This window comes from Rhinoraja longicauda, chromosome 27 (genome assembly GCF_053455715.1).
Source record: "Rhinoraja longicauda isolate Sanriku21f chromosome 27, sRhiLon1.1, whole genome shotgun sequence".
NCBI classification, from domain to species: Eukaryota; Metazoa; Chordata; class Chondrichthyes; order Rajiformes; family Arhynchobatidae; genus Rhinoraja; species Rhinoraja longicauda.
Window position 1 is genome coordinate 5,070,505 of NC_135979.1, and position 24,798 is coordinate 5,095,302.

Genomic DNA, 24,798 nt, shown 5'->3' on the forward strand with positions numbered 1-24,798 from the left:
CTGCATAACATAACTGAATGAAAAAGAACAATGAAAAATAAGGAAGTAGCAGGTATTTGGAAATGCACAGGTTAAGGTGCAGAGCTTGATCGTGTTCAAAGCAGCAAGTGAATGGCACTATAACAAAAGCATGCTGCCTGCACAGGATGACTGGTAACAGGTGAAAGAAAAGAAGTTATCCAATGAGGGTAGAATATTGTTTGCAATAATTGTAGGGAAAACAAATGAAAAATGACATCTAAATGCAAAACAGTCCAGAATAATCAATAAACAAATGTAAAAAAGTCTGACAAAATATCGCAAATTATAATAGTTACAGCTGTGTCCTTGGAAGAATTAGTCACAAAGCTGTACAGCATGGAAACAAGCCCTTTGGCCCAACCTGTCCATGCCGACCAAGTTGCCTAATCAAGCTAGTCCGACTAGCCTGTGCCTGGACCATTTCCCTCCAAATGTTCCTATATATACACCTTTGTGTCTTTTAAGTGTTGTAATTTCCTGTGTCTATCACTTTCTCCAGCATGGATAAAGGACTCCTATTGTTTATCCTTTGTCATCAAAGGATATTTCCCATCCACCTATTTTCAGGCTTAGCAGATGACACATTCTCGGGAAAAAAAAGAGTGACCACTCATTTAATTTCTACACTAAGGTCTAGTGTTTAGGACTGCATCCAATTTGCTTTCAAACCTGTCAGGGAAAATACCCGAGAAGGAAACTGGTCAAAGTAAAGATTCCAGAAACATACAATTTGGATATTAAAAGGATTAACTTGAATAATATGATCATTAATTTAACACACTAAAAATAATGTAACCCTCAAAATCAAAACAAAGGCCCACTCTAAGAACCAAGGATGCTGACTCATTAAATATAAGCAAAAAGGGTTTTACAGATTATTTGCAAATTAAAAGAAAAACTTCAAAAAATTACAAATACTTGAGAATTAGTGAAAACGAGCAACATTTTCGAATCAACTAACTTTTAAACAGTGAAAGAGTATGAACAACCACTGTAGGGAACAAGAAGAGATTTTTTAGCCAATTGGTATCAGAGAGACATCAAATATTTTATAGATCCACCAAATGATGCTCAAGGACATGCCATAAAGGAATAAAACCTAAATAAAAATTCTGCACTGGTCTTGGCTCTTAAATATGATCCTCAACTATCAGTATTATGTGATGGAAGTACTTAAATATGATCCTCAACTATCAGTATTATGTGATGGAATTATATAACATTATAATATAATGTTATAATAGAAGGGGGAAAATGTTTTAGAAAAAAAAACTAAAATAGATCAAGCTGCCTACTTGGACCATATCCATGCAAGTGCCTGAAAAAATGGGCAACGTGCTTAAAAATGCTGTAATATTCCAGGCAATTCTTTGAATTATTTTGAGAGTCAATTACGCAGGGGATAAGCAGCTCAATTTCAACAAACAATTTATGTGTGTTTTTCAGAGCATGAATTAAGAATTGTAAAGTACACAAAATTTGACATTTCAGCTTCCTTTTGCTATCTTAAAGTTCATTCTATTTTGTAATATTTGTCTGAGGGAGTTATAATACACATGGATATGATTTAGCTTATTTATGGGATAAAGAGTTCTCAAAGCCATAACTGTAACTCTTGAGCCACAGGGGGAAAGGAGTGGCACAGTAAGTAGAGCTGCTCCTCTCAGCACTGGCGACGAGTGTGCAGATTAATTGGGTATTGGAAGTTGGCCCTAGTCTGTAGATGAATGGTAGAGTTTGGGGAAGGGGGGGGGGGTGCATGAGAGAAATATGGGGAGAGTAATGGACATAAGAGACTGCAGAAGCTGAAGTTATGAGCAAAAAACACAGTTATGGAGGATAGTGAATCAGGCAGCATATGTGAAGGGAATAGACAGATAATGTTTCGGGATGAGACCCTTCTTCAGACTCTAATTACTTGTTATTCATTCACTCCACAGATGCTGCCTGATCTTCCGAATTCTTACAGCACTATGTTTTTTGTATGGGGAAATAAAATGGGTTAGGTTAGGATTGGTGTGAAAATACATGACTAATTTTCAGTCCTGACTTGGTGTGCCGAAGATGTTTCGCTTTTGGTGTTGTGTCTCTCCAGGATTCTATGATGCTCAAATGCTGAGTCTCATGAAGCTGTAACGAAATATACGCAGGGTTTAACCCTTACATTACAGGAGTAAAGTCTATTGTTTTCTGGGTACTTTGGAGCATCAATATTTGATAAATACCCAAGGTCTACATCAACTGATTGTTGGAGAATATTCTGGGATGAACAGTGCTCTCCGTCGGGAACAATGAATCACCAAAATATTTCTGGGAATTTCTCAACTATGCAAATATGTATCCGAGTAATTGTTGTCAATTTCACTCTGTAATGACTGTGAATGCCAACACTTTTGCTAGGCATTATTACCACAAAATCCAGGTCTTTCATGAAATAGTTCTGGAAATAAGTCGATTTAACTACAAATGCTCATTTCATTAGTTTTAAATAATCATATTTTTGCATTAGCTTTCAGTACCCTATGGAATATTGTAAATAATAGCCTTCTAAATAATATTTTGAGCTACCTGTAAAATAGTTGTTAAAATTCCAACCAAGTTATAATCCAGCCCAGCACATTTTTTATATTTAACCATCTTAAAGTATTCTAATTTCTACTGCCATGAAATGAATGTACTTGCACAAGATTTCAAAATTTACATACTATCGTTTTACACACATTAGTAATTACATGGTAATTATATTCAGTACCCATGCATATCCAAGCAAAGCACTTAACATTTTCAAAAACATTACAAACAAATATAATCTTGATTGAAACAAATTAAGAGAAAACAGCTGTACACCTTGTTATATCTTCAGTCAGCTGTGCCGGGTCTGGAGGGTAAAACTTCACATTGAAAGTAAAATCCCATGGACCACCTGAAACACAAAGAAACAATGTATTGTCATTAATCCCCGACTGCCTACCAATCCAGCAAACCTCAACTCACTTTCTAACTCAAGTCCACAATCCCTGGCCCCTCCCCCCCCCCAATCGTGACCCTGGACCAGGGTTCACTGCACCGATACACTTCCCAAGCTTGGTCCAGTTTATCATTTGACTCCACCCTCCCTGCTCCTTATTTTAGCTCTGATCCCCACATTCCCAATTGCTCTACTGCAGTTTTGGCCCTGCAATACCTAGATTCCCGTCTCCAAGTCATTGCTTGCTTCCAACTCTGGCTGTGATTCCCATCATCCCCCATGAGTTGCAGATTCTGATTCAACCTTCAGGATCTATACCTGGCCTTCAATAATAATTTATTTTGCAAATATTCAAGGCAGTAAAATCAGAGACCATTGACAGGCATCCTAGTGCAAAATAGAATTTCAAAAAAATTCAAGCCATCATGAAATCCCTAATGTGTACAAAATAAAAGTACTGCTTATGCCAATGTTACGTAACCAACACGATCAGATTTATTTGGTGAGGAATTTATAAACAAGCAGCTGTGGGCAATCCTTCAAGGATCATTTAGGATCTATGTTGCACAGACAAACTCTTAGAAGCTTTGGAATACATCCGACAACAGAATCCTGCTATTGAGTAAACCAGATAAGTGATTTTAGATGAATTGGATGAGAAAATATCTTACCTTGCATTTGCTTCTTAATCTCTTTGGTAAGATCCAGCCAATTCTGAAATCATAAAAAATGTTACATGTACTGCTTGTTTGACAAATGTAAATATAAATCACATTTTGGACCAAATCCTGAACAATGGGTTCAACATATTAGTGAAGTCACCACATCTATAATCATAAAAGAAAGCCCATTTAGCATGTTCAAAAGAAAAAAACAACCTGTAGCCAATACCCCCTAATCCAGGCATCATTCTGGTAAACATCCTATGCACGTTTTCCAAAGCCTCCACATCATTCCTGTATTGGGGCAACCTGAACTACATGCAATACTCCAAATGCAGCCTAACCAAAGTCCTATAAAGCTGCTTCAAGACTTCCTGACATTTATACTCAATACCCCAACCTATATACAAGCGAACCATTTTCCTTCTTTACCACTATCTACTAGTGTTGCCACTTTCAGGGAGTTATGGACTTGGTCCCCAAAATCCCTTTGGGAGGTCAAATGTTAGTGGAAAATATATAATTAATGGAATAACCCTTGCATTGATGTACAAAGCATTGATGAACAGCATTGATGTACAAAGTTCAACACCTCACACTTGGTCGGAATAAACTCCATCTGCAATTTCTCTGCCCATTTCTGTTGCTGATCTATATCCTGCTGCATACTTCGATAGCCTTCCTCACTCTCCCCACAATCCCAGCACATGGCCTCATCTGCAAACTTATTAATTAAGCTGTCCACAGTTGTGTCCAGGTCATTTATATGTATCACAAATACCAGAGGTCCTAGCATGGATCCTTGCGGAGCTTCACTGGTCACAGATCTACAGCCTGAATATTGTCCTTCCATCACAACACTCTGTATTCTATCAATAGGCCAGTTCCGAATCCGTAGGACCAAGCCACTGATAATCCCACGTATATTCTATCTGCTGTTCACAACTTTTCATACAAAATTCTTAACCTCCTGATAATTTTACATATCAATCAACCTTTAAACCAATACCTCATCAGGGCAACTCTGACATGAAACTTTATTTGTAAAGAGTCCCCAATTTACCATCATGAAATATTATGAGCTGAAATGCCCACATGGAGTTCAGAGTGCTGCCTTTTGCTAAAAATGCCAGATTATCAAATGCATTATAAAAATAATTTCAAATGCACAAGATATTCAGTTTTGGTGCCCAAAAATTAAAATGTTTTATTTTCCATAAACATGTTCAACATATGGAAGTAATAAATAAAGATCAGGTAATACCCCGTGTTCTGATGCTCTGAGATTCTCATTAATGACAAATATTGTGCACTACAACTCAGGCTCACAATTGACTCCATGTTCAGTTATTCAGATCACATTCAGCTCTGAAAACCCAGGGATAATGACAAGTGTTTGATAACACTATTTAACCTTACTCATCAAATAAACCAAAGGTATAATTCAGCCATTCAAATGGTTCTAAATAGAAATTAAATTATCTCCGAGGCTTTATTCATCCATTATTGTCTCCCAACTGTGATGGAAAGTGATAACTGTACAGACCGTTTAACCCGTGAACAAAATACTTTGGATTAAAAAGTATAATTTCACAAATTGCACAGCACTCACATCTCAATAGGAAGCAAAATTAAAGTGATGTTTCAAACGATACAACATGCATAAAGTGCTCAGTATTTATATATAATCCAAATGCAGACCAATCACGACTCTTTTGAAATACACAGCAGGCTCATTTACATCACCTACTCCTGGAGGAGCAAATAGAAAAAATAGTCCTAATACTAGTTCGCCAGCATTTTATCTTGCACAATGCTCTGTTCTGCTTTTACAAGTCCAATAGCATCTCACAGGTATCTACCAACTTGATATTTTAAAGCTCATTTTCTTCCATGCAATTTATTTCATCATGGGAATATGCTGAGCCCCATTCTATAAAACCTGGAACAGTACTTTAAATGGTAAACTGTGCCTCATTTAGTTGAAAGCCAAGATAAATCCTTAATATAAAAGCACTAATAGAATATCTGCACCATTAAAGTTAGTTGATAAATAATCTAAACTACCAATCTACCCATTTATTCACCTTCAGGAACATTTTCCAGATACACTTTTCCTGCCAGATCTTATTAAATATTTGCTCATCTTAGCATCTTCATCATTTAATACCAACACAAATTTTCAGAGCAGATTTGTTTGATACAAGAGGCAAAGGACTTTATTTACACAGAACATCTTAAAAACAATGTTGTTATTTGCTGGCACAAAAGATTACAGGGAGATTTAATAGAGACAGATGTTCAAAATAAGAGTGTTTTGATGAAGTAAGCAGATAGATGCAAGTGACACAAGGGTCATAGGTACAATTTTGGAAGATGACTGGTAGAAGAACCAGAGATGAGATAAGTTTTGTTTTTATGTAGTGTGTTACTCTGATCTGCATTGAGTTTAACTGTAATGAGCTAAAAGTGCAGTGAGAACAGATTTAATAATTATATTTTCAAAAGAAAATTGGATACATTCTTGAATAAAAAATTGCTAGACTATGGGGAAAAGAGTTAGTGAATACTAATTGGTTGGGTCTTTACAAGATTTGGCTTCCTTATGTGTGGTATGATTCTGTGAAATGTAGGAAATGAACAGCTTGCAAGAATATATCAATTCTGGCACTTTCATACTATACCATTCACATCTAGAAAAGTGATACAAATAGTCCATTATTCCATTATGTCATGGTTTTCTTTATATTCAAGAAGTTCAACTATGACACGACAGTTGCATTCATAAGAAACTTTATGTTTTAGAAAAATCACATTGTAAAAACAATTGCAGTAACAGAAGTTATTTCTCTCATAGGGTTTCAAAAATAAAGATCTTTTTAATAGCTATGTTTTTTTTGTTACTGCAGATTAAAAACATTAATGGATGTACATTACATTGTTTAACAGAGTGTCATTGCACCCGTGTCAAAAGAAGTGACTGGTTGTCAATTTCAAGGGACAATGGTGTCCAATTATTGCAGGGAGATTACATGGAAACAGTTTCTTCCCCCTAAGGGTTTTCTTCCCCCTCAGTTTTTCTTTCTACATGTCAATTTTTTAAATAACTTAAGTGTTTCTCTCATTCACAATAGAAATTGCTTCATAACCAATTTAACCTGCATAATACAAATGGTGTATTTATCAATATTCAATTTGTGGTATGAAAATACACATCATAGGAGAACTTCCTGTATTTACAATTCAAAGCTGAACATTACTCACTTACATGTGACAGGTTATTAAGCTGAATTATCAAATCAAAATTTGAATGCCTCAATAAGAAAGAAAAACAATAGCTAGGTTTTGACATGAATATCGCCTGATTTTGAAAATAAAATAAAGTTTCTTACTCTCTGATTTGTTGAATCCCAAAAGGCCAGTCCAAAATAGTCCTTCTCCAGAAGATTAAGATGTTGACATACTTTAGTGAACAGCTCATGCCCCTTGGAATGTCTCTGTATCAACAAGGATATACTACAGTATTTTAATATGTATCAATTTGCAGTACCATGATTTAAGAGGCTGAATACTTTCAATGCTCAATATTAAAGCCAATTCATATAACATCACCAAATATTGCACATGCATTATTGCTGTGTAATTACACATGTTGTCACTAGGTTTTGGAGAAGCATAATTTATAGTGCAATTTCTATTATAGTGCCCATTTAAACTGTGAATAACAATTGGCAGTGCAAGTAATGATTTTGTTCCACCAAATATCAGCAACAGTACCTTGAGTAATACAACGCTGAAATAAAGACCTGTTTGTTGTAGTATCTGAGAAAACAGCACTTAAGTAATCCGCAACTTGCCAATATACAATTAAGCCTGGTGACAACAATGATTGAGGTGATTTTGTCAATGATTACTATAATCCCTTTGTCAAGTCTCATTTTTTTTTGGAATGACATTTAGCTTTTGTATTTAAACACAGACTCCCGTCAACTGGCAAAATTAATGCATCTCCCTGGATATTAAAATTAGATAGGACCCACTGTTCGGCCATGCTAACAGCACTTCAAGCAGCTATAATGCACTGTGTGGGCAGTTCAGCTCTGGGGTTTTGCATCCACTGACAATCAAAGAAAGGTTAGGCTCAGTCGTCTAGTTCAAGAAAAACTAACATGCTCTAGTAAACCAAACTATCTATATTGGATAGAAATTCGTTCTTGCTATTTTTGAAAATTGCTTACCTGCATTTGATGCAAAATACCCAACTCATGTGAAACAACACTGCAAAATTATTTTTAGAGACAAATGAATTTGCCACTTAAAGCCTTACTGATTCTTTCCCAGAAATATAAAGCTAAGGCAAAATTGCCAAAAACAAAATCAGTATTTTTCTCCTGCTTTAAAACCCAGCCTGAGTTTGTTCATCCATGGCAGGTTTAGCTATTCTGCTCTCAAACCCTTTTACAAACCCGCCTGTTTATTACTGTGTAGGTCTTGGCAGTTCATTTGTGCTCCTCTGCTAAAATAAGGTTGCTAGACTCATGATCGTGAGCTGGGGTCCCACCACACTACAGAACCCCTCTTATATGACTCATCAAATGGTGATTAAGCATTTAAGTTTACAACTGAGAAATTGCAAACTAAAGGTGCAGAAGATTTTGTGAAGGGAGGATTGGAAAAAGAGGGGACCACCCCAGAGCATTCTTGCACACCTAGTGGCTAGTTTAAATGGTGCAAATACCTGGAGGCAGGTTATCGTCCCATCCTCTCAGTAGGAGAACAGTGCAGCACGACCAAAGAGTAGGCGGGAAAACAAATAAAAATTTGTTTCACACATATTGGTTTGAAGTTTATCTTCAATGCAGACTATTACTGGGCAGACCCCTTTTGGTTACAAGGGTTTTAGGTATCTATGAACCTCCCTGGCCAAGTTGACACCTAAAATCAGTTGAAAGCCACACAGAAAATATTCAATGCCAGAAAGAGTGCATTATTCTTACCTCAACATCACACTGAAATTCAGTTTCATCCAAAAGAGTCACCTTACAGTGCATGTTTTTTGATTTTTTGGCAACCTTGGGTGGTGGTTTTAAATCCTTACTGGTTTTTAACTCTGTACTTTCAGTTTTTTCCTCAGTAACATCTAGCTTTACTTCATCCTTAACTTCAGAAGCCTTTTCTGGGCCAATATCTTTTTCTTCTTGGGCTGGCTGGAACATAAACAAAATTGTTACGCAACTGTTACAAATTATAGCGTGAATTTCAGAAGTCTTCAGCCCTGAGGATCACATTTCTTTTTACATTGAAATGAATATACTTCAAAGAGCAATAATTAATAAATGCCCTTCAGATTTAAATAAGTCAACACCACTAAAATCAATCGAAACTCTGATGGGGAAAAAACAAATATGATGATCAAGACAAAAAGGAATACATTTCTTGGGATTCACAGGTTGATTTTTGAGCTAACCGTCATTAACAAGCGCTGCCATTGTCCATAGGCTATAATGTTCACTGCTTAGTTTTGATCAGGTGAACTCTAGTTCAATAATGACAGCATAAAAAGGTATTCTATTTCTAAATATTTATTTTCCACATTTATCAGTAAAGCTCTCATCCACAGGTAAAACTTTACAAGCTGTGCACTAAAAGAAACACAATTATTCTGGTAAATGGATGGAGAAAGTAGTTTCCATCCAAAACCATTCTTGAAATGGAAAAAACCCTTCCTCATCCGAATCATTAAGCCCTGTAGCTACACAGATGATCTTGGTTTAATCATCATTTTTTTAAGGACCTATAGCCTGCCAAGGCGTGTATTTATTTAAAATGAGTAGCAATTTTAAAAAAATGTACGAAAAGGTTGATTAACTCTCCTCTCTCCTCAAGTCTTGTTGAGTTTCCACCATTTTATGAGGTTTCTTTTCAATCAAACTTCTGATTACATAGAGGACAAAGATTAGTCTTGGAAACCAATGCTTTGCAAGCTGTTCATACTTGCAAAACAAAAGCAACTGTCTAAAAGTGACTTTCAATGTTAACATACATTACCTGAATTCAAGGGTAAAATAGTAAACAAAAATGGCAGCAAGTGAGAAAATTCAAGAATACTTTTAAATTATAATTTTAACTATCATTGATGAGTTGAATTTTTGATATATTCCCCCAGTAGCTTGGCTACAATGCGTATGGTATTTATTTCAACATTACAGTGCTTGAGCCAAAATTTCATTCAATTCAAAGAAAGCAATTGCTCCACACAGAGGAACGTTCTACTGATTTATATTTCTTTTCCACGATATTACTATTGCAGAGTAGTTATTGCTTTGTGACAACAAAAAGTTCCCATTACATGCAAGACCAGACTTAAAACAATCAAATACACATTTCCATCATCTGGCCATTAGGCACAAATGTATTCTAAAAAAGTGGCAATTACCTGAGTTTCAGCACTGCTAACAGAATGCAAATCTAATGTTGCTTCTTCGTCAATGTTATCATCCAGCTCCTGATCTGCGATAGGTGCTCCTTGCTCAACTAATTCGCCTTCTTCTGTTTGCTTTACTGAATCTAGTGGTTGCTCTGGTGTTGCGTTGCTGGGTTCAGAAGCGACACCAACCTCCTTTCCACTTTCCTCTTCTGAAATCTGAGACTTGGGTCTTTTAAACCAGCCAGGCAAGAAACGAGACAAGCCTTTGCTGCTGGATGACTGCTCCTTTGCTGCCTCCTCTTTGTTGGTTGGAATACCATTGACTGGTGTTGTTGGTGTGTTCTGGTCTCCACCCGTTTGCTTGTCCACCACCTCTTCCGACTGCTGATTCTCCTTTGGCTGACCGTCCGGTTTGTCAAACTTGGGAGGGTCTTGTTCAGAACTTGGCTGCTGTGGATTTCCTGTGGCAGCACTCGAGCTAATTTCTGTTGTCATGATGAGCCTTAAAAGAAAACAAAATAAACACTTAGCTACATATCTTTTCTAAATGTTACACTGCAGCACATTATATTTTTCAGCCTCAATATAGCAGTTCCAATAGAACAATGTGAAAATAAATTTGTGAATTGAAGGAGAAATGGTGTTCAATAAACCAGACATTCAAACCACAGACAGTACACTGGTGCAGCTAGAATGAGTGCTGTCTTCCTGCTCCAGTGACTCAGGTTCAAAATCCTGATCTCCAGTGCCGTCTGCATAGAGTTAACAGATTCTCCCTGCAATTGACAGGAAAAAGGGATTTCCTTGGGAGTCAGCAGAGACCGATGGGCCAAATATCACAAAGAAATATGAAAATACAATAGTTCCCAGCAACAACTTTTAAGCACTATTTTTAAATGAACAAAACAAACCACAAGATTTCAGGAACATCTGATTTCCCAATGTCAGACTAATGTTTTCCTTATGTGCAATGTAATTGGGAAGCAAATAGTACAAACTGAGAGAACAGTTAAAAAAAGTTTGGACCTTCGGCATCTAACGGCAAAGGCACATAATGCAAAAAAAAGGTTATGATGAATATTTGTAAAACATTAGTTTAGACACTACCATAAGAAAGATGCAATGGCCATAGAGATGTTGTAGAAGAGATTTATTAAAATTATGCTAGGAAGAGAGAGACTCTAATTACAGGAAGGGACAAGAGAAGCTCGAGCTGTTCTACTTCCAATGGGAAAGGATGAGATGGAATCCTGATAGAAGTAAAATAAATTCTGAGATAATGCAAATTTCCATAACATTGAAGGGTGTGAATAAGGGTCTTGACCGGAAACGTCACCCATTCCTTCTCTCCAGAGATGCTGCCTGTCCTGCTGATTTACTCCAGCTTTTTGTGTCCATTTTCCGTAATATTAATTGGATACAAAGTGAGTGATGATTGAGGAAACACTATTTGTATCATGCAAGCAGAGTTCATTATACCGCAATTTTGATTGAGAACTAGAGAACCACTTAAAAGCTATTTTATAAATTAACAGGCAGAAAGAAAATAACCTTGTTTTCATATAACCTTCCCACAATAATCAAGGGACCATTGTTGCTTAAGAACACAGCTACCACTTTAACCATGGCATGCCATTGAAATTAACATGTTAATCACTTCTATTGACACTTGTGCAATGAACAATGTTACATTAAACAATGTAACTTGCAACTTAAGTATTTTTAGCTTGCAGTAACAAATATAAATGTAATTGTTAAAAAGCCCTTTACTTTTGATAATCCTGCAGGAAAAATAACTGTTATTGTGAGTCTGAAACTTTCTAGTCCCTAACCCCCCCCCCCCCAGACACAATGGTCTTTATTAAGCAATTTTCTATAACAAGGTTTCTTAGGAACACAACTATCACATTAAAGCAGAACTATCCGATATATTTAAACTGTAGAATTGATGGAGAGAAGCCGCTCTGACTAGTAGAAGAATCAAGAGCTAAAGTCATAGTATGAAGGTGATCTTTTAAAAGAACCCAAATTGATGCAAGGATCAAATAATTTTTCTTCAAAAACTTATGGTGGAAAAACTGGAGTCTGCTGGTGTTGAGCAAGGGAGGCAAGTGGCGTTCAAAAGGGAACTGCAAATGTATTTCAAAGGAGACCATTTGCAGGGGTATGGGGAGAAAGCAGGAACAGAGCAGTTAGATTGCTCTTGCATGGTCAGCAAGCACTCGATGGCCTCTTGCATCTGTGCAATTGTGAGAAATTGTATAGCGCATAAAACTAAACCTTTAGGAATGCTTTGATAATAATTTAACAAAGCTGTTTTTGCAGCGAAGAGGGTGGTATTATCAAGAGAAAACAACATTTCAAAATACGCACATTTGCAGAAATGCAGTTACACCCCAGTTCTATGGAAACCAGCAACAAAACAAGTCCACAGTATGTCCAAGGAGACCCATCACTTGGTCATTCATTACCTCCTAGCACAACAGTTTAACACCCTTAAGAGAACTCCCCAAATTATTAAACATAATTGTATCTGACACATACTTGGACCTGCACTCCAATAAATACCACAATATTTTATGAAACAGTCATGCCAATACATCATCTGGAACAGTGTCACTGTGCACTGCTGGAAACTAATTTTGACTGTCTTATAAAAGCCACAATATATGCCACTTGGGGCATCGAGAATTGAGAAAGTGGTAACAACAGAAACCAATCAAATCAGGTACAAAAAGAGAAATGAGATAAATGAAATGGATTGAGAAACAAAACAGTAATATTCATAAAAATGTATTTACATAATGCAGAAATACAATTGAACATCTAAAATCATTTTCTTTCTAAGTTGAAGAGGTTGAATAGTACTTGACTCTTGCTGTTAAAGAGCACATGCTCTTAATTATTAACTGTACCTAATCTTTAAACAGCAATGTAAAGTAAGAGGAATTGTTTGTTGCAAAATACTTCCAGAAATAAACAAAAAGCTTGGCAAAATGAACTTGCATTAAAGTGGAAAAGCTTTCTTCTTTTAAAAAGAAAAATTATGTTTAACCATTTTAGAATAAAGAATTGGTATTTACTTCAAAATGAAAAACACACTCGATAAGGATGACTGATTAATAGCATTCTTCTGTAGTTCTGGGTCCCAATATATCTCACAAGACTGCACCTTTGACCAAGAGACAAACCAGTTTTAGTGCATCGACTCAAAAAGGATTACCAGGTCCATCAGTGATGAGGATGCAATCAGGCTCAACTCAAGCAGAGCTCTTGAAATCCGTTGAGGGCACAGCAAGGGTTCACAACCCATGGCATCAGTTTTTTAATGGCTGACCAATGACCATCTTCATGGGTAACTTAAGGAAAATAATTGGAACATCCATGGAGAGGAATCATTCAAAAATCAAATGTATGGAAGCAAACAATCTTAACTAAATCAATGTACTATGGCAAATTCAACTGCCCAAAATCTAAGCCCAAGAGGAGAGAATGAGACACAAGAGACCACAGATGTTGGAATCTTGAAAACAAAGTGCAGGAGGAACTTGGCGTGTCAGGCAGCATCTGGGGAGGAAATGGACAGGTGATGTTTTGGAGAGTTCAGCTACCAAAGCAGAATATGAAAGACTGTCCCTCCAGTTTACATGTGGCCTCACTCTGGCAAAGGAGGTGGCCAAGGACTGAAAGATTAGTATGGGAATGGGAAGAGAAGTTAAAATGGTTAGCAAGTAATTATTTCAGATTCCCTACATTCCCTCCCCCCCCCCAGATGCTTCCTGACCCACTGAGTTCTTCCAGCACTTTGCATTTTGCCTGAGAATTTAATCTAATTTTGGATTCTGCCAAAAAGTAGTTGAAATAATATTTTGTGGCAACTGTCCTTGGGTAAATCAATTCTAAGAAAAGTCACTACTTTTTAAGTTGGAATTCAAAGAACCAACTTTAACTTTGTTAAATTGGCAAGTTTGTGATTTTACCAGTAACATTTTCTTAATAATTCTCATAATGAATGATTGGTCAGCAAACCTGTTTCATGGTTTGATGAGCTTCCCCAGCACCTTTACAAAGTGGGATCAGGAAAGTGCAGGGATGTATTTTTTCCAGTAATGGAATGTGCAAAGTTAGAATGCTATTGGGGGCTATATTCCTTCATTAGCTCCAAGTAATTCAAAGTCAATACTTTATAGCATAGGACTCTCCTGCTAGAAACACAAAGGTGAGTTTTTTTTTATTGTGATCTGACAACACGCTTTTGGTTGGTAAATGTTCAACAGCCCTCTTGTACATTCTTGAGTATTCAGAATTTCTGCAACTGTTAATCTACATGAGTAAATATGTCTGGGTCCACAAGATGATTATGAGCAATCAATAGTTTGTTTCAAAGTCGACAGTTGTCATAAATCTAGCAAACCAATCAAGGTTAACTGTCAAAACTCTAAATCAATTTATACAATAATGTTAAGCTGCTCGCTGAGCTTTACTGTTGTGGGATGCATAATGAACCACTATATCCAACTTCAATCTGAATAAGTACTTCTATAGACAAATGCGCCAGAAATTTGAAACTCTTCTGCAAATTGAAATCAATGTTGAAACATTTGTTAATTTTAAATCTACAATTGACAAATTCCTCTAACCAAAAGATATGCCGAGCATTGGCAGGTTTGTGAGCTGGGTCAAAGATCAACCATGATCTCATTGAATGCCCTAAACAAATTATTTTTGTTTAAACTGCATCATCACAATGCAATAACCCAAGGAACATTGAAACGCTTCAGTGTTATTTTTAATCATTTTGTTTGCATATAGAATTTTTTTCTATTAATTTTATTTTTATTAGAAAAAAACAGAATAAGATTGTCATCTTTTCAAAGCACTGCAGTTTAGTAATGGTTTCATAGTATTGTGTGTTTCCCCAAATGCCTTTACTAATTTGGATCAGGAAAGTGTAGAGGTATATTTTTCATTGGCAATATATTCTGAGAACTCCATGACCTGGTGATGTTAGAATCCTATGTTTATGTGCACGCAAAACCTGCCTCTATCACTTATTCTGGGAACTCATTCCATTATATCCACCATCCTGGTTGAAAAGCCTGTCCTACTGTTCCCCCTTAAATCTCTCCCCTCTTACCAGAAATCTATGTCATCTAGGTTAGACTCCTCTCCTCTGGGTAAAAAGACGTAACCATCTACCCTATCTATGCCCCTCATAATTTTGACAACCTCCACACAGATATCCCTTAGTCCTATCGGTTCCAGGGAAAACAGTCTATTCAACACAAGCCCTCCAGTCCAGACAACATCCTTGTGCATCTTTTCTGCACCTTCTGAGACAATGCGAATTCAGGTAGTCATCTCAAAATAGAGGAAGGATACAATATTGCCTGCAACAAAAATCGAAATCCACAAAGAAGATCCACATCTCTCCCAGGCCAACATTTCCATCACTAAGATCCTGATTAGACTTCATCAACTTCTTCAGGCACATTACATTATCCCCAGTAATCTTCCATTGTGTGATAGACGTTGATGAGCATCTGATCTAACCTATCCACTGTATCTATTGTTCCCAGTATGGCTTCCTGTACATTGGCGAGACCAAGTGTAGGCTTGGCGACTATTTCGCCAAACACCTGCGCTCGATCCATCAAAGTCTACTGGATCTCCCTGTTTCTAACCATTTTATCTCTTCTTCCCAATTCCATGCTGACCTCTCTGTCCTGGACCACCAGGGAGGCCATGCATAAACTGGTGGAATAGCACCTCATATTTCACAAATATTCACAATATTACAAAGTATGAACACTGAATTCTCCAAATTTAGGTAACTACCAAACCACCCCACTCTCCTTCCATCCCCCTCTCCCCCGTGCCCCACCTGGGCACGCACCTATTTCTCCTCTCCCCTTCCACCTATATTTCTTCCTCCAGCTTCACAATGTGCAGTATTCAATCCTATTCTTTCACATCTTCTGACTTTTCATCACTAGCCTTTATCTAACCACCTGTCCATCAAAATCCCCCTCACCTGCATCCACCTGTTACTTGCCTTTATCTTGCACTAAACATTATTCACATTATTCCCTTTATTATGTATCTGTACACTGTGAATGGCTCGATTGTAAACATTTGTAGTCTTTCCGCTGACTGGTGAGCATGCAACAAAAGCTTTTCACTGGTCCTCGGTACACATGAAAATAAACTAAACTAACCGAGGATTTCAAATTCAATTCTCTTCAGTGTATTCAGCTGAACTTACTCAAATGTGTACCCCAATGACTGAGCAACCTGCCATGTCAGTACTCCTATTAAAGCACCCAGATCAAGTAACACCCAAGAGCCTACCAAGCGGCACTTAAACTGGATCAGAGAAAATCATCATATTGGTGGAGGATACACCTGGAAGATAATCGTTTTGGTTGGAAACCCATCAGGTCAGCCCATGGAGACAACAAGACCACAATAGTTTACCTTCAGCTAATTGAGCAACAACCTCCAATACGTCAGAAGTGGGTTTGTTCACTGATACATGATTATGCCAATGACAGAGTGAGGCCACATGCAAACTGGAGAACAGCACCTCATTTTTCAGTCTGTGACTTACAACTCAATGATAGGAACATTGAATTCTTCAACTTTAGGTAACCAAACCACTCCCCTTTTCTCCCCCACCACTCCTGTGCCCAACTTCGACATACTCATTTTTCCCCTCGCCCTCGTCTTCCATCTACATTCCTTTCTCTCGCCTCACAATTCGCAACTCTTCAATCCTTTTGTCTCACACCTGTTTTTTTATCTCAGGCCTTTGGCCAGACCATCTGCCCATCAACCCCCCCCCCTCACTTGTATCAACCTATTACCTGCCAAGCTTTGTCCTGTCCCTCCTCTCTTCCAACTTACCCCACAAGCAGCCTGAAGGATCTCAACCCAAAACGTCACTTATCAATGTTGTCCAGAGATGCTGCCTGACCCACTGTTCCTCCAGCACTTAGTAACTTTTTTTTGTATACCAGTATCTGCAGTTTCCTGTTTCTACATTAATATACCAGTTCATTCATTACTCCTCTTAACAGTCTTGGCCCGAATTTGTCAGGACCATTCGTGCATTATAGATCAATAAGGGGAGGAAAAAACAGCTGTTACGGAAGAGTAGTTAGACTCGTGTAGATCAAGAGTCACACAGGCTGATGGAATAGTAGAACAGGTTTGATTCGCTGAATGGCCTACATTATTTCCCATGTGTCTAATAATCTTATAATTATCATTGAATGAAAGAATGCAAAAAAGCAGAAGAAAACAAAGCTGTAAATGCTGGAGAAATCGGAAATAAAAACAGAAAATGCTAAGAAGCAGAAAGTACATCTATGAAAAGGGAATTAGCTTACAAAATCAAGAGTGTTTTATTGTCATGTGTCCCAGATAGAACAATGAAATTCTTACTTGCTGCAGCACAACAGAATATTTAAACATAGTACACTGTAAACAATATGATAAATGAGAAAAAAAAGTTCAGTGTATATATACATACTCACAAGTACACACACATACATACTATACATCCAGATACATACATACGCACACACACATATATACATATACACACACACACATACTCAAGGCAGCGACTCCGATAAATCCCTTCAATGGTGGGGAGGTCGGAGCCGGTGATGGACTGGGCAGTGTTCACAACTTTGAGGTCCTTCCATCAGAACTAAACTATGTCCTCTCCAGAAACACCCATATTCCAAGAATTAATTTGAAGAGATATATCTCCTAAACCACGAGGACCGGACCACAAGTTATCTCTGTATCTTTTTCCAGCACATTATGCACTTTTCAGAAGCAATGGAGGTGAAAAGAAATGAACACTCAAAAGTAAAAATCATTTTCCACAATACACTTTTCTATATATAGATATTTTATTGCTCATTTAGGATGAAAATGACACAACAAATATTCACTATGCAAAGACATTAATTCATATTCCAGAATTATTTTACAGAAAATTCTTGGCATTTGGGTTACTACTAATAATCTTTTACTGATGTGGAAAATGGGTTTTGCATACTTGAAATGGACAACTACAAATACTGTACTCTCTTCAGAACTTTTATCAACAGATACACACAAGACAAGCAGCAAACTTTCTGCAAATTCTTGTGCATTGGTTATAAATGCCATGCAACCAAAATTAAAATTTACAATATTTTCTGCCAAATGAATCCCTTGTACAACTTTCCAACTCTAATTTTTAAAGAGGAAAGTACATTTTGGGAGAACTACCATCTTTATATAATTTTTTTAATTGGACATAACACTAAAAACATAACATTCCAATAAATGCTTCCTTCAACATCTAGGAAAGATATTGACTCCTTGTTGGAACATAATCAATAATTCTAGAAGCCAGAAAAGTGAGCATTAGCAGACTATCAGACTCCAGAAGGCACCTTAGAAGTAACCCCAGTCCTTAACCTGTATTTGCACATTTGTGCGGTTCCACCCGGATACTGAAACTCACTGGAGCGCTATTACTTATGATCCAAATAACAACCAACTCAGCAGGAACTACATCTCAATCTCAAACAAGGACCAGACGTAACTATGTTTTCTTTCCATCGTCTTAACTGTTGTGTCACAAGGGCTAAAATAAGTATATCGCCAAGTTCACCATGTTTGCCCCACTGTGCTTCACTCAATTCCAAACCCATTAATAGACATCCACTGTAAAACAAGTATCCTGTACAATTTTTTTAAAAGTTTACTAAATTCTACACTGTTCAACTATTCTTGGTTTATGCACTGGCAGCTCTTAAGCGGACAGTATCAATTTCAAGAAACCAATTAGCACATTTATAAATTATGTAATTTTTCCCACATAAAATAATGAGCTGAAAGAAATTGTCCTTTTAAATGGCCAATAGGTAACGTGTAGTTTAAAAAAAGTAAAATGACTACATTATTACTGTAGAAACCAATGTGAATTAATGTTAATTTTATCTAGCCTGATAGTTATTGTACCTATAACCATGTAACTGAAGAATACAGGTAGAGGAATGATCTGGTGGATGTATCCAAAATTACATCCTAACATGCATCCAATTTGTTAATGTTTATTTTCATGTTCATTTTGCACCATTCCTGAGATTTTATGTTGGGTATTTGTCTTGTTTTTCTTAATCCCACATCTCCCAGATTGATTAGTATGACTGGCTGTTACAATCTCTAACGTTTTGTACTACAATTGACTGGTGTTGTTCTTGGGGATGACCACTAGGTGATGTTGTTACCATTCAGACACATCTTCAGTCATGTACCTCAACGTCACTGGGTGTTTCGGCCTTTTATCAGAAGACACCCTCAGTCGAGGCAGGCCCACCGTCAGACCTGGGTGTGTGTCTTATGGTTATCCTCTAGATGGTCACGTGGCAGAGAATAGCAATGATTTCATGAGATGGTGGGGCAGAATTGAGGGGGTTGAGTGGCCATCTTCCGATTTTATTTTGCGTTCTTACATTTTTATAAAAGAGATAAATAGGAAGAATTGTTTCCTGTGGAAATCATCCTAACAGTGATTCTGTTCGAGACAGGAGGAAAAAACACTAAAAACAAACAAAATCTCTGCAGTTCTCAGAGGATTAAACAAATCTGATAATCTCTCTAGATTGCTCTGCAATCTGGTCCAGTCTATTCATTTGGGGCCAATCCCCCAAAGCACTCCCGTAACAGTTATGTAACTGTTTTTTCTACAAATGTGCAGAAATTTAGCCAAGGCAAATGCACAGACTATTTTTGACAAATTTTACAGCAAAAGGAATGATAAAAAATAAATTCATAATCATAATCATACTTTATTAGCCAAGTACGTTTTGCAACATACGAGAAATTTCATTTGCCATACAGTCATACCAATAAAAAGCAACAGAACACACAAAAACATTTTAACATAAACATCCACCACAGTGACTCTTCCACATTCCTCAGTGGTGGAAGGCAAAAAATAGTTCAATCTTCTTCCCTGCTTTGTTCTCCCGTGGTTGGGGACCTCGAGCCTTCCGTTGACGGGACGATCTTACTCCCGTAGCCAGCGGCATTTGGGCCCTCGCGTTGGGGTGGTCAAGCTCCTGCATCGGGGGGGGGAATCTCAGCTCCCCCGCGCCGAGCGATCGGACCCAGGCTGGGGCTGGTGGAAAACCTTCTGCGATTTGGAGCTCCCAACATCGGTCTCTACCCAAGACTGCGAGCTCTTCGATGTTGAAGTCCGCAGGCCGCAGTTGGAGTATTGATCCCAGGCAAGGGATCGCAGGCTCCGATGGCAAGTCCACGGCCCCGCGGTGGGGCTCAAAGTCAATGCCGAGCAAGGCCTTCACTCCATGATGTTAGGCCGCAGAGTGACCGGAGATACGATCCAGAAAACAATTGCATCTCCGGAAAGGCAATTGCACCACTATAATAGAAATACAGGAACTGACAGACCTGAATGCGTATATGCAAAGGTCTTTGAAGTTGGCTGAACAGATCTCAAGGTAGACACAAAATGCTGGAGTAACTCAGCGGGACAGTCAGCATCTCTAGAGAGAAAGGGCGGCATGGGGGCACAGCGGTAGAGATGCTGCCTTACAGCGCCGGAGACTCTAGTTCAATCCTGACTGCGGGTGCTGTCTGTACGGAATTTGTTCGTTCTCCCCGTGATCATGTGAGTTTTCTCCGAGATCTTCGGTTTCCTCCCACATTCCAAAGACGTACAGGTGTGTCGCTTAATTGGATTGGTATAATTGTAAATTGTCCCTAGTGTGTGTATGATAGTGTTAATGTGCAAAGATCGCTAGTCAGCGTGGACTCAGTGGGCCGAAGGGCATGTTTCCACGCTGTATCTCAAAACTAAACTAAAAAAGGAATGGGTGACGTTTTGGGTCGAGACCCTTCTTCCGACACGTGTCAAGGGAGTGGGCGGGACAGAGATAGAATGTAGTCGGAGACAGAAAGACTGGTGGGAGAACTGGGAAGGGGGAGGGGATGGAGAGAGAGGGAAAGCAAGGGCTACTTGAAGTTAGAGAAGTCAATGTTCATACCTCTGGGGTGTAAGCTCCCCAAACGAAATATGTTGTTTCTCCAACTTGGTGCTGTTCCTCCAATTTGCAATGGGCCTCACTCTGACAATGGAGGAGGCCCAAGACAGAAAGGTCAGATTGGGAATTGGAGGGGGAGTTAAAGTGCTGAGCAACTGGGAGATCAGGTAGGTTAAGGTGGATGGAGTGGTGTTCAACGAAACGATCGACGAGCGTGGGCTTGGTCCACAGGAGTTGACACCTGGAACAGCAGATACAGTAGATGAGGTTGGAGGAGGTGCAAGTGAACCTCTGCCTCACCTGAAAAGACTTTCGGGGTTCTTGGATGGATCCGAAGGGGGAGGTAAAGGGACAGGTGTTGCATCTCCTGTGGATGCGCTACCCAAGTGAGTACATGAGGTGCTGTTCCTCCAATTTGCGCTGGGCCTCATCTCAACACATCTTTGGGGTTTAATAAAGCCTATGGGTCTCTGGGCTTCATAAATGGATATAGAATGCAAGAACAAACACGTTATGTTGGAGATAGACACAAAATGCTGGTGTAACACAACGGGACAGGCAGCATCTCTGGAGAGGAGGAATGGGTGATGTTTCAGGTCGAGACCCTTCTTCAGACTCCAGTGTGAAGGAGGGTCTTGACCTGAAACGTCACCCATTCCTTCTCTCCACAGATGCTGCCTGCCCCATTGAGTTACATCAGCATTTTTTGTCTATGTTCGGTTTAAACCAGCATCTGCAGTTAATTCCTACATGTTATGTTGGAGATTTGATAAAAGTGGTTTGGCCACAACTAGACGGCTGCATCGGGTTATGGTCATGACACTGCAGGAATTAGAGGTCCCAGAGGGACAGCAAGCAAAGATTAACCAGAATAGTTCTAGGGATGAGGTAACACATGACAGAAAAAGAGTTGCGAGTCACAGTTTTGCATCCTTGCAGCAGAAACAATCAAGAGGAGTTCTGACAGGTGTGCAAAGTCTGAGCAGGTTTAGATAAAACATACAACATAAAATTCCCAGTATAGGCCACAACTAATTATGTCCTGGAATGCACAGCCTGAAAGTGTGAATAAATATTTAAGTGTATATGAAAAATTGCAGGGTTATGAAGCAATTGCAGGTGACTAGCACAGACTAGGTTACACAGCCAAGATCTAGCAAGGACATGATAACCAGAAGAACCTCCAGCCACACTGGAGCAGTTCTATGCTTTTATACTTGTATTTCTTTGTCCATAATGATACGTATCCAGTTTCCCCTTCAATGCATAAATGCTGGTCCTCTTAAACCACTCAATGTGGAAGCAAATTTGATGTTTTCAACATCTAAGCATACCCTGAATTGTTTCTTGGGATTTATCAGTAAAGAATAAGTGTTCTAGTTTTGGACTGCTAACTAGTATCTCCGCCCTTTTACATCTGTCACATGTAACCTTTTGCAGTTTGCAAAGAACATCCAAATAGCTGATGTGGGATTTTATAATGAGAAAAATGTGTCAGAAATGCCAGCAGTAAAGTATATCCAGAATCAAATTCCAAGTTGCGAGAGAATAAGTTTGCGGTCTTCTGTTTTTCATATGTTTCCTGTGCCTTCTTGAATGGCAGGTACAAATGAATTGGAACTAATAATGCAATAATAAAAATTGAAATTGCTAGATCAAAAGTGTTCTAAGTTAAAGAAATGACATGATTTGTGAACTTCATATGCTGGGTTTTAAAACTGCTCAATTGTTCCTCCAAGAGACCATACATATTGCAATTCATACAACACAGGAGCTGAAGAACCTTTAAATAAACTGGTGTGCTTTAAGATACATACAAAATCTTTCTTCCTGCTTATAACATACAACCAAAAGTTTATTTACAACAATAAGATCCATATGCGTGACCTGAGGGAGGTTAAGAGCATCTTACTGTATATCCAGTGCATCAGAATCTAAAAAGGACAAAGCTGTGGAGTAACACAGCAGGTCAAGCAACATCTCTGGAGAACATGCATAGGTGAAGAATATGGATAGGTGACATTTCAGGTCAAGACCGTTCTTCAGAACAATAGTAGAGGGGAGGGGTGGGTGGGAGGAGTAGAAAGCTGGAAAAGGGGGAGGGGCAGGACAAAGGGTTTGGGTCAGCAGGTGATAGATTGGCATAGGCAAGGGGGATTTTTTGTCAGGCAGATGCTTGGAACAAAGGCCAGAGATGAGACAGGTTTGAAGAGTTGCAGCCTGCGAAGCCAGGAGAAGGAACGTAGCAGGGGGTGGAGGGGAGAAATGGGAGGGAGTTCAAGTTGGGCACGGGGGTGAGCATTAGTTCGAGGTTATTAAAATTGGAGAATTCAACGTTCATATCGTTAGATTGTAAGTTGAATATAAGGTGCTATTCCTCCAGTTTGTACATGGACTGACTCTGGCATGGATGCAGACCAGTACAGAAAGATCAGTGTGGGAATGGGAAGGGGAGTTAAAATGGTTAGCAACTATATCTACGCATCATAGAGGTGAATAAATCATCTGCAAAATACAAGAGAGTGGTGTTGTCATACATTAAGGCAAATGATATATACCAAATGAGAGAAAATAAGAACTGCTGAAATAAAACAAAATGGGCTTCATTATCTATGGTATCAAGTCATAGGAAAAAAAAAATCAATTTAATACAGGCCCAGATATGGGTAAACCAGTAGCATAAAGCATATTTTGTCCTAACAAATAGGAGAGGCAAGAATGATGAATGGTTTGCATTTAAACATGTTGAAGAAACCCCAATCTTTGGGCAAAGGCTCACTGAAAAGGCACCACTTTTGTTTTAAATCAGCAAATGGTCTAAACATTTCCAATTGATTTTCATGCCACGTGGAACTCCATGGAATAATCTGACAGTGAGTATTGAACAAGAAGAACTCAACTGATCATGTACCATCAGAGAAATATTAAGGACTCTTCAAAAAATTAGTGATTGAATGCATTTCATTTTCAGATCACATATTTAAGGTGGATGAAATAAAGCTACACTGGTGGTGCTCACCTCCTACTCTTCCTGGCACTGAAGAATTGAGCAATAGTTCTATCAAGAGCTGATAGAAACTCAGGAAACTTTCAGTGATCAAAGACCACCAAAGACGTACAAGTATGTAGGTTAATTGGCTGGGTAAATGTAAAAATTGTCCCTAGTGGGTGTAGGATAGTGTTAATGTACGGGGATCGCTGGGCGGCACGGACTTGGTGGGCCGAAAAGGCCTGTTTCCGGCTGTATATATATGATATGATGATATGATGATAAAATACTAACAACCTGAAGTTCCGAAGGAGTGAAGCATTTGCCAGTGGAATACAGAAGTTGAAGCAATGCAAAGATGGACAAAATAATTTTGTTCCATATCATATTTTAACCCAGAAACAATAATAAAATGGTCTTAATAAATGACTGGATTATAGCAAGTGTACGCAGAGTGATGCCATATGGGTTACAAAGAAAGTGGACATTTTACTTGCAGAGAAATTATGGAGAGGTCTCAGAAATGTAAGCGTAATGTAACCTGGGAACTGCCTGTAGAGCAGGATAATTTTACACGTCTGCAAAAAATATTATGATTTGCAGTACAAAATATAAATAAATCCTTTGTGGTATTTTGTAAGTCATTTACATAAGCT

At 38.3% G+C, this 24,798-nt stretch overlaps 1 protein-coding gene across 12 annotated transcripts in view; it reads right to left on the reverse strand.

Moving 5' to 3' along the window:
- Positions 1 to 24,798, reverse strand: part of LOC144606930 (protein 4.1-like) — a 115,853-nt gene that overhangs the window by 58,897 nt on the left and 32,158 nt on the right. For 6 of the 12 annotated variants that reach the window (XM_078423438.1, XM_078423439.1, XM_078423442.1 and 3 more), the window contains exons 2-7: positions 10,088 to 10,580; positions 8,649 to 8,858; positions 8,390 to 8,413; positions 7,044 to 7,148; positions 3,661 to 3,703; positions 2,869 to 2,944 (exon numbers count right to left, since the gene is read on the reverse strand). In XM_078423438.1, coding sequence (XP_078279564.1) covers positions 2,869 to 2,944; positions 3,661 to 3,703; positions 7,044 to 7,148; positions 8,390 to 8,413; positions 8,649 to 8,858; positions 10,088 to 10,573 — 944 coding nt within the window. In that variant the 5' untranslated portion in view covers positions 10,574 to 10,580. Of the gene's footprint in view, positions 1 to 2,868; positions 2,945 to 3,660; positions 3,704 to 7,043; positions 7,149 to 8,389; positions 8,414 to 8,648; positions 8,859 to 10,087; positions 10,581 to 17,697; positions 17,801 to 24,798 lie in introns of those variants that run through there. The other 6 variants (XM_078423448.1, XM_078423441.1, XM_078423446.1 and 3 more) reach the window with 2 other exon arrangements.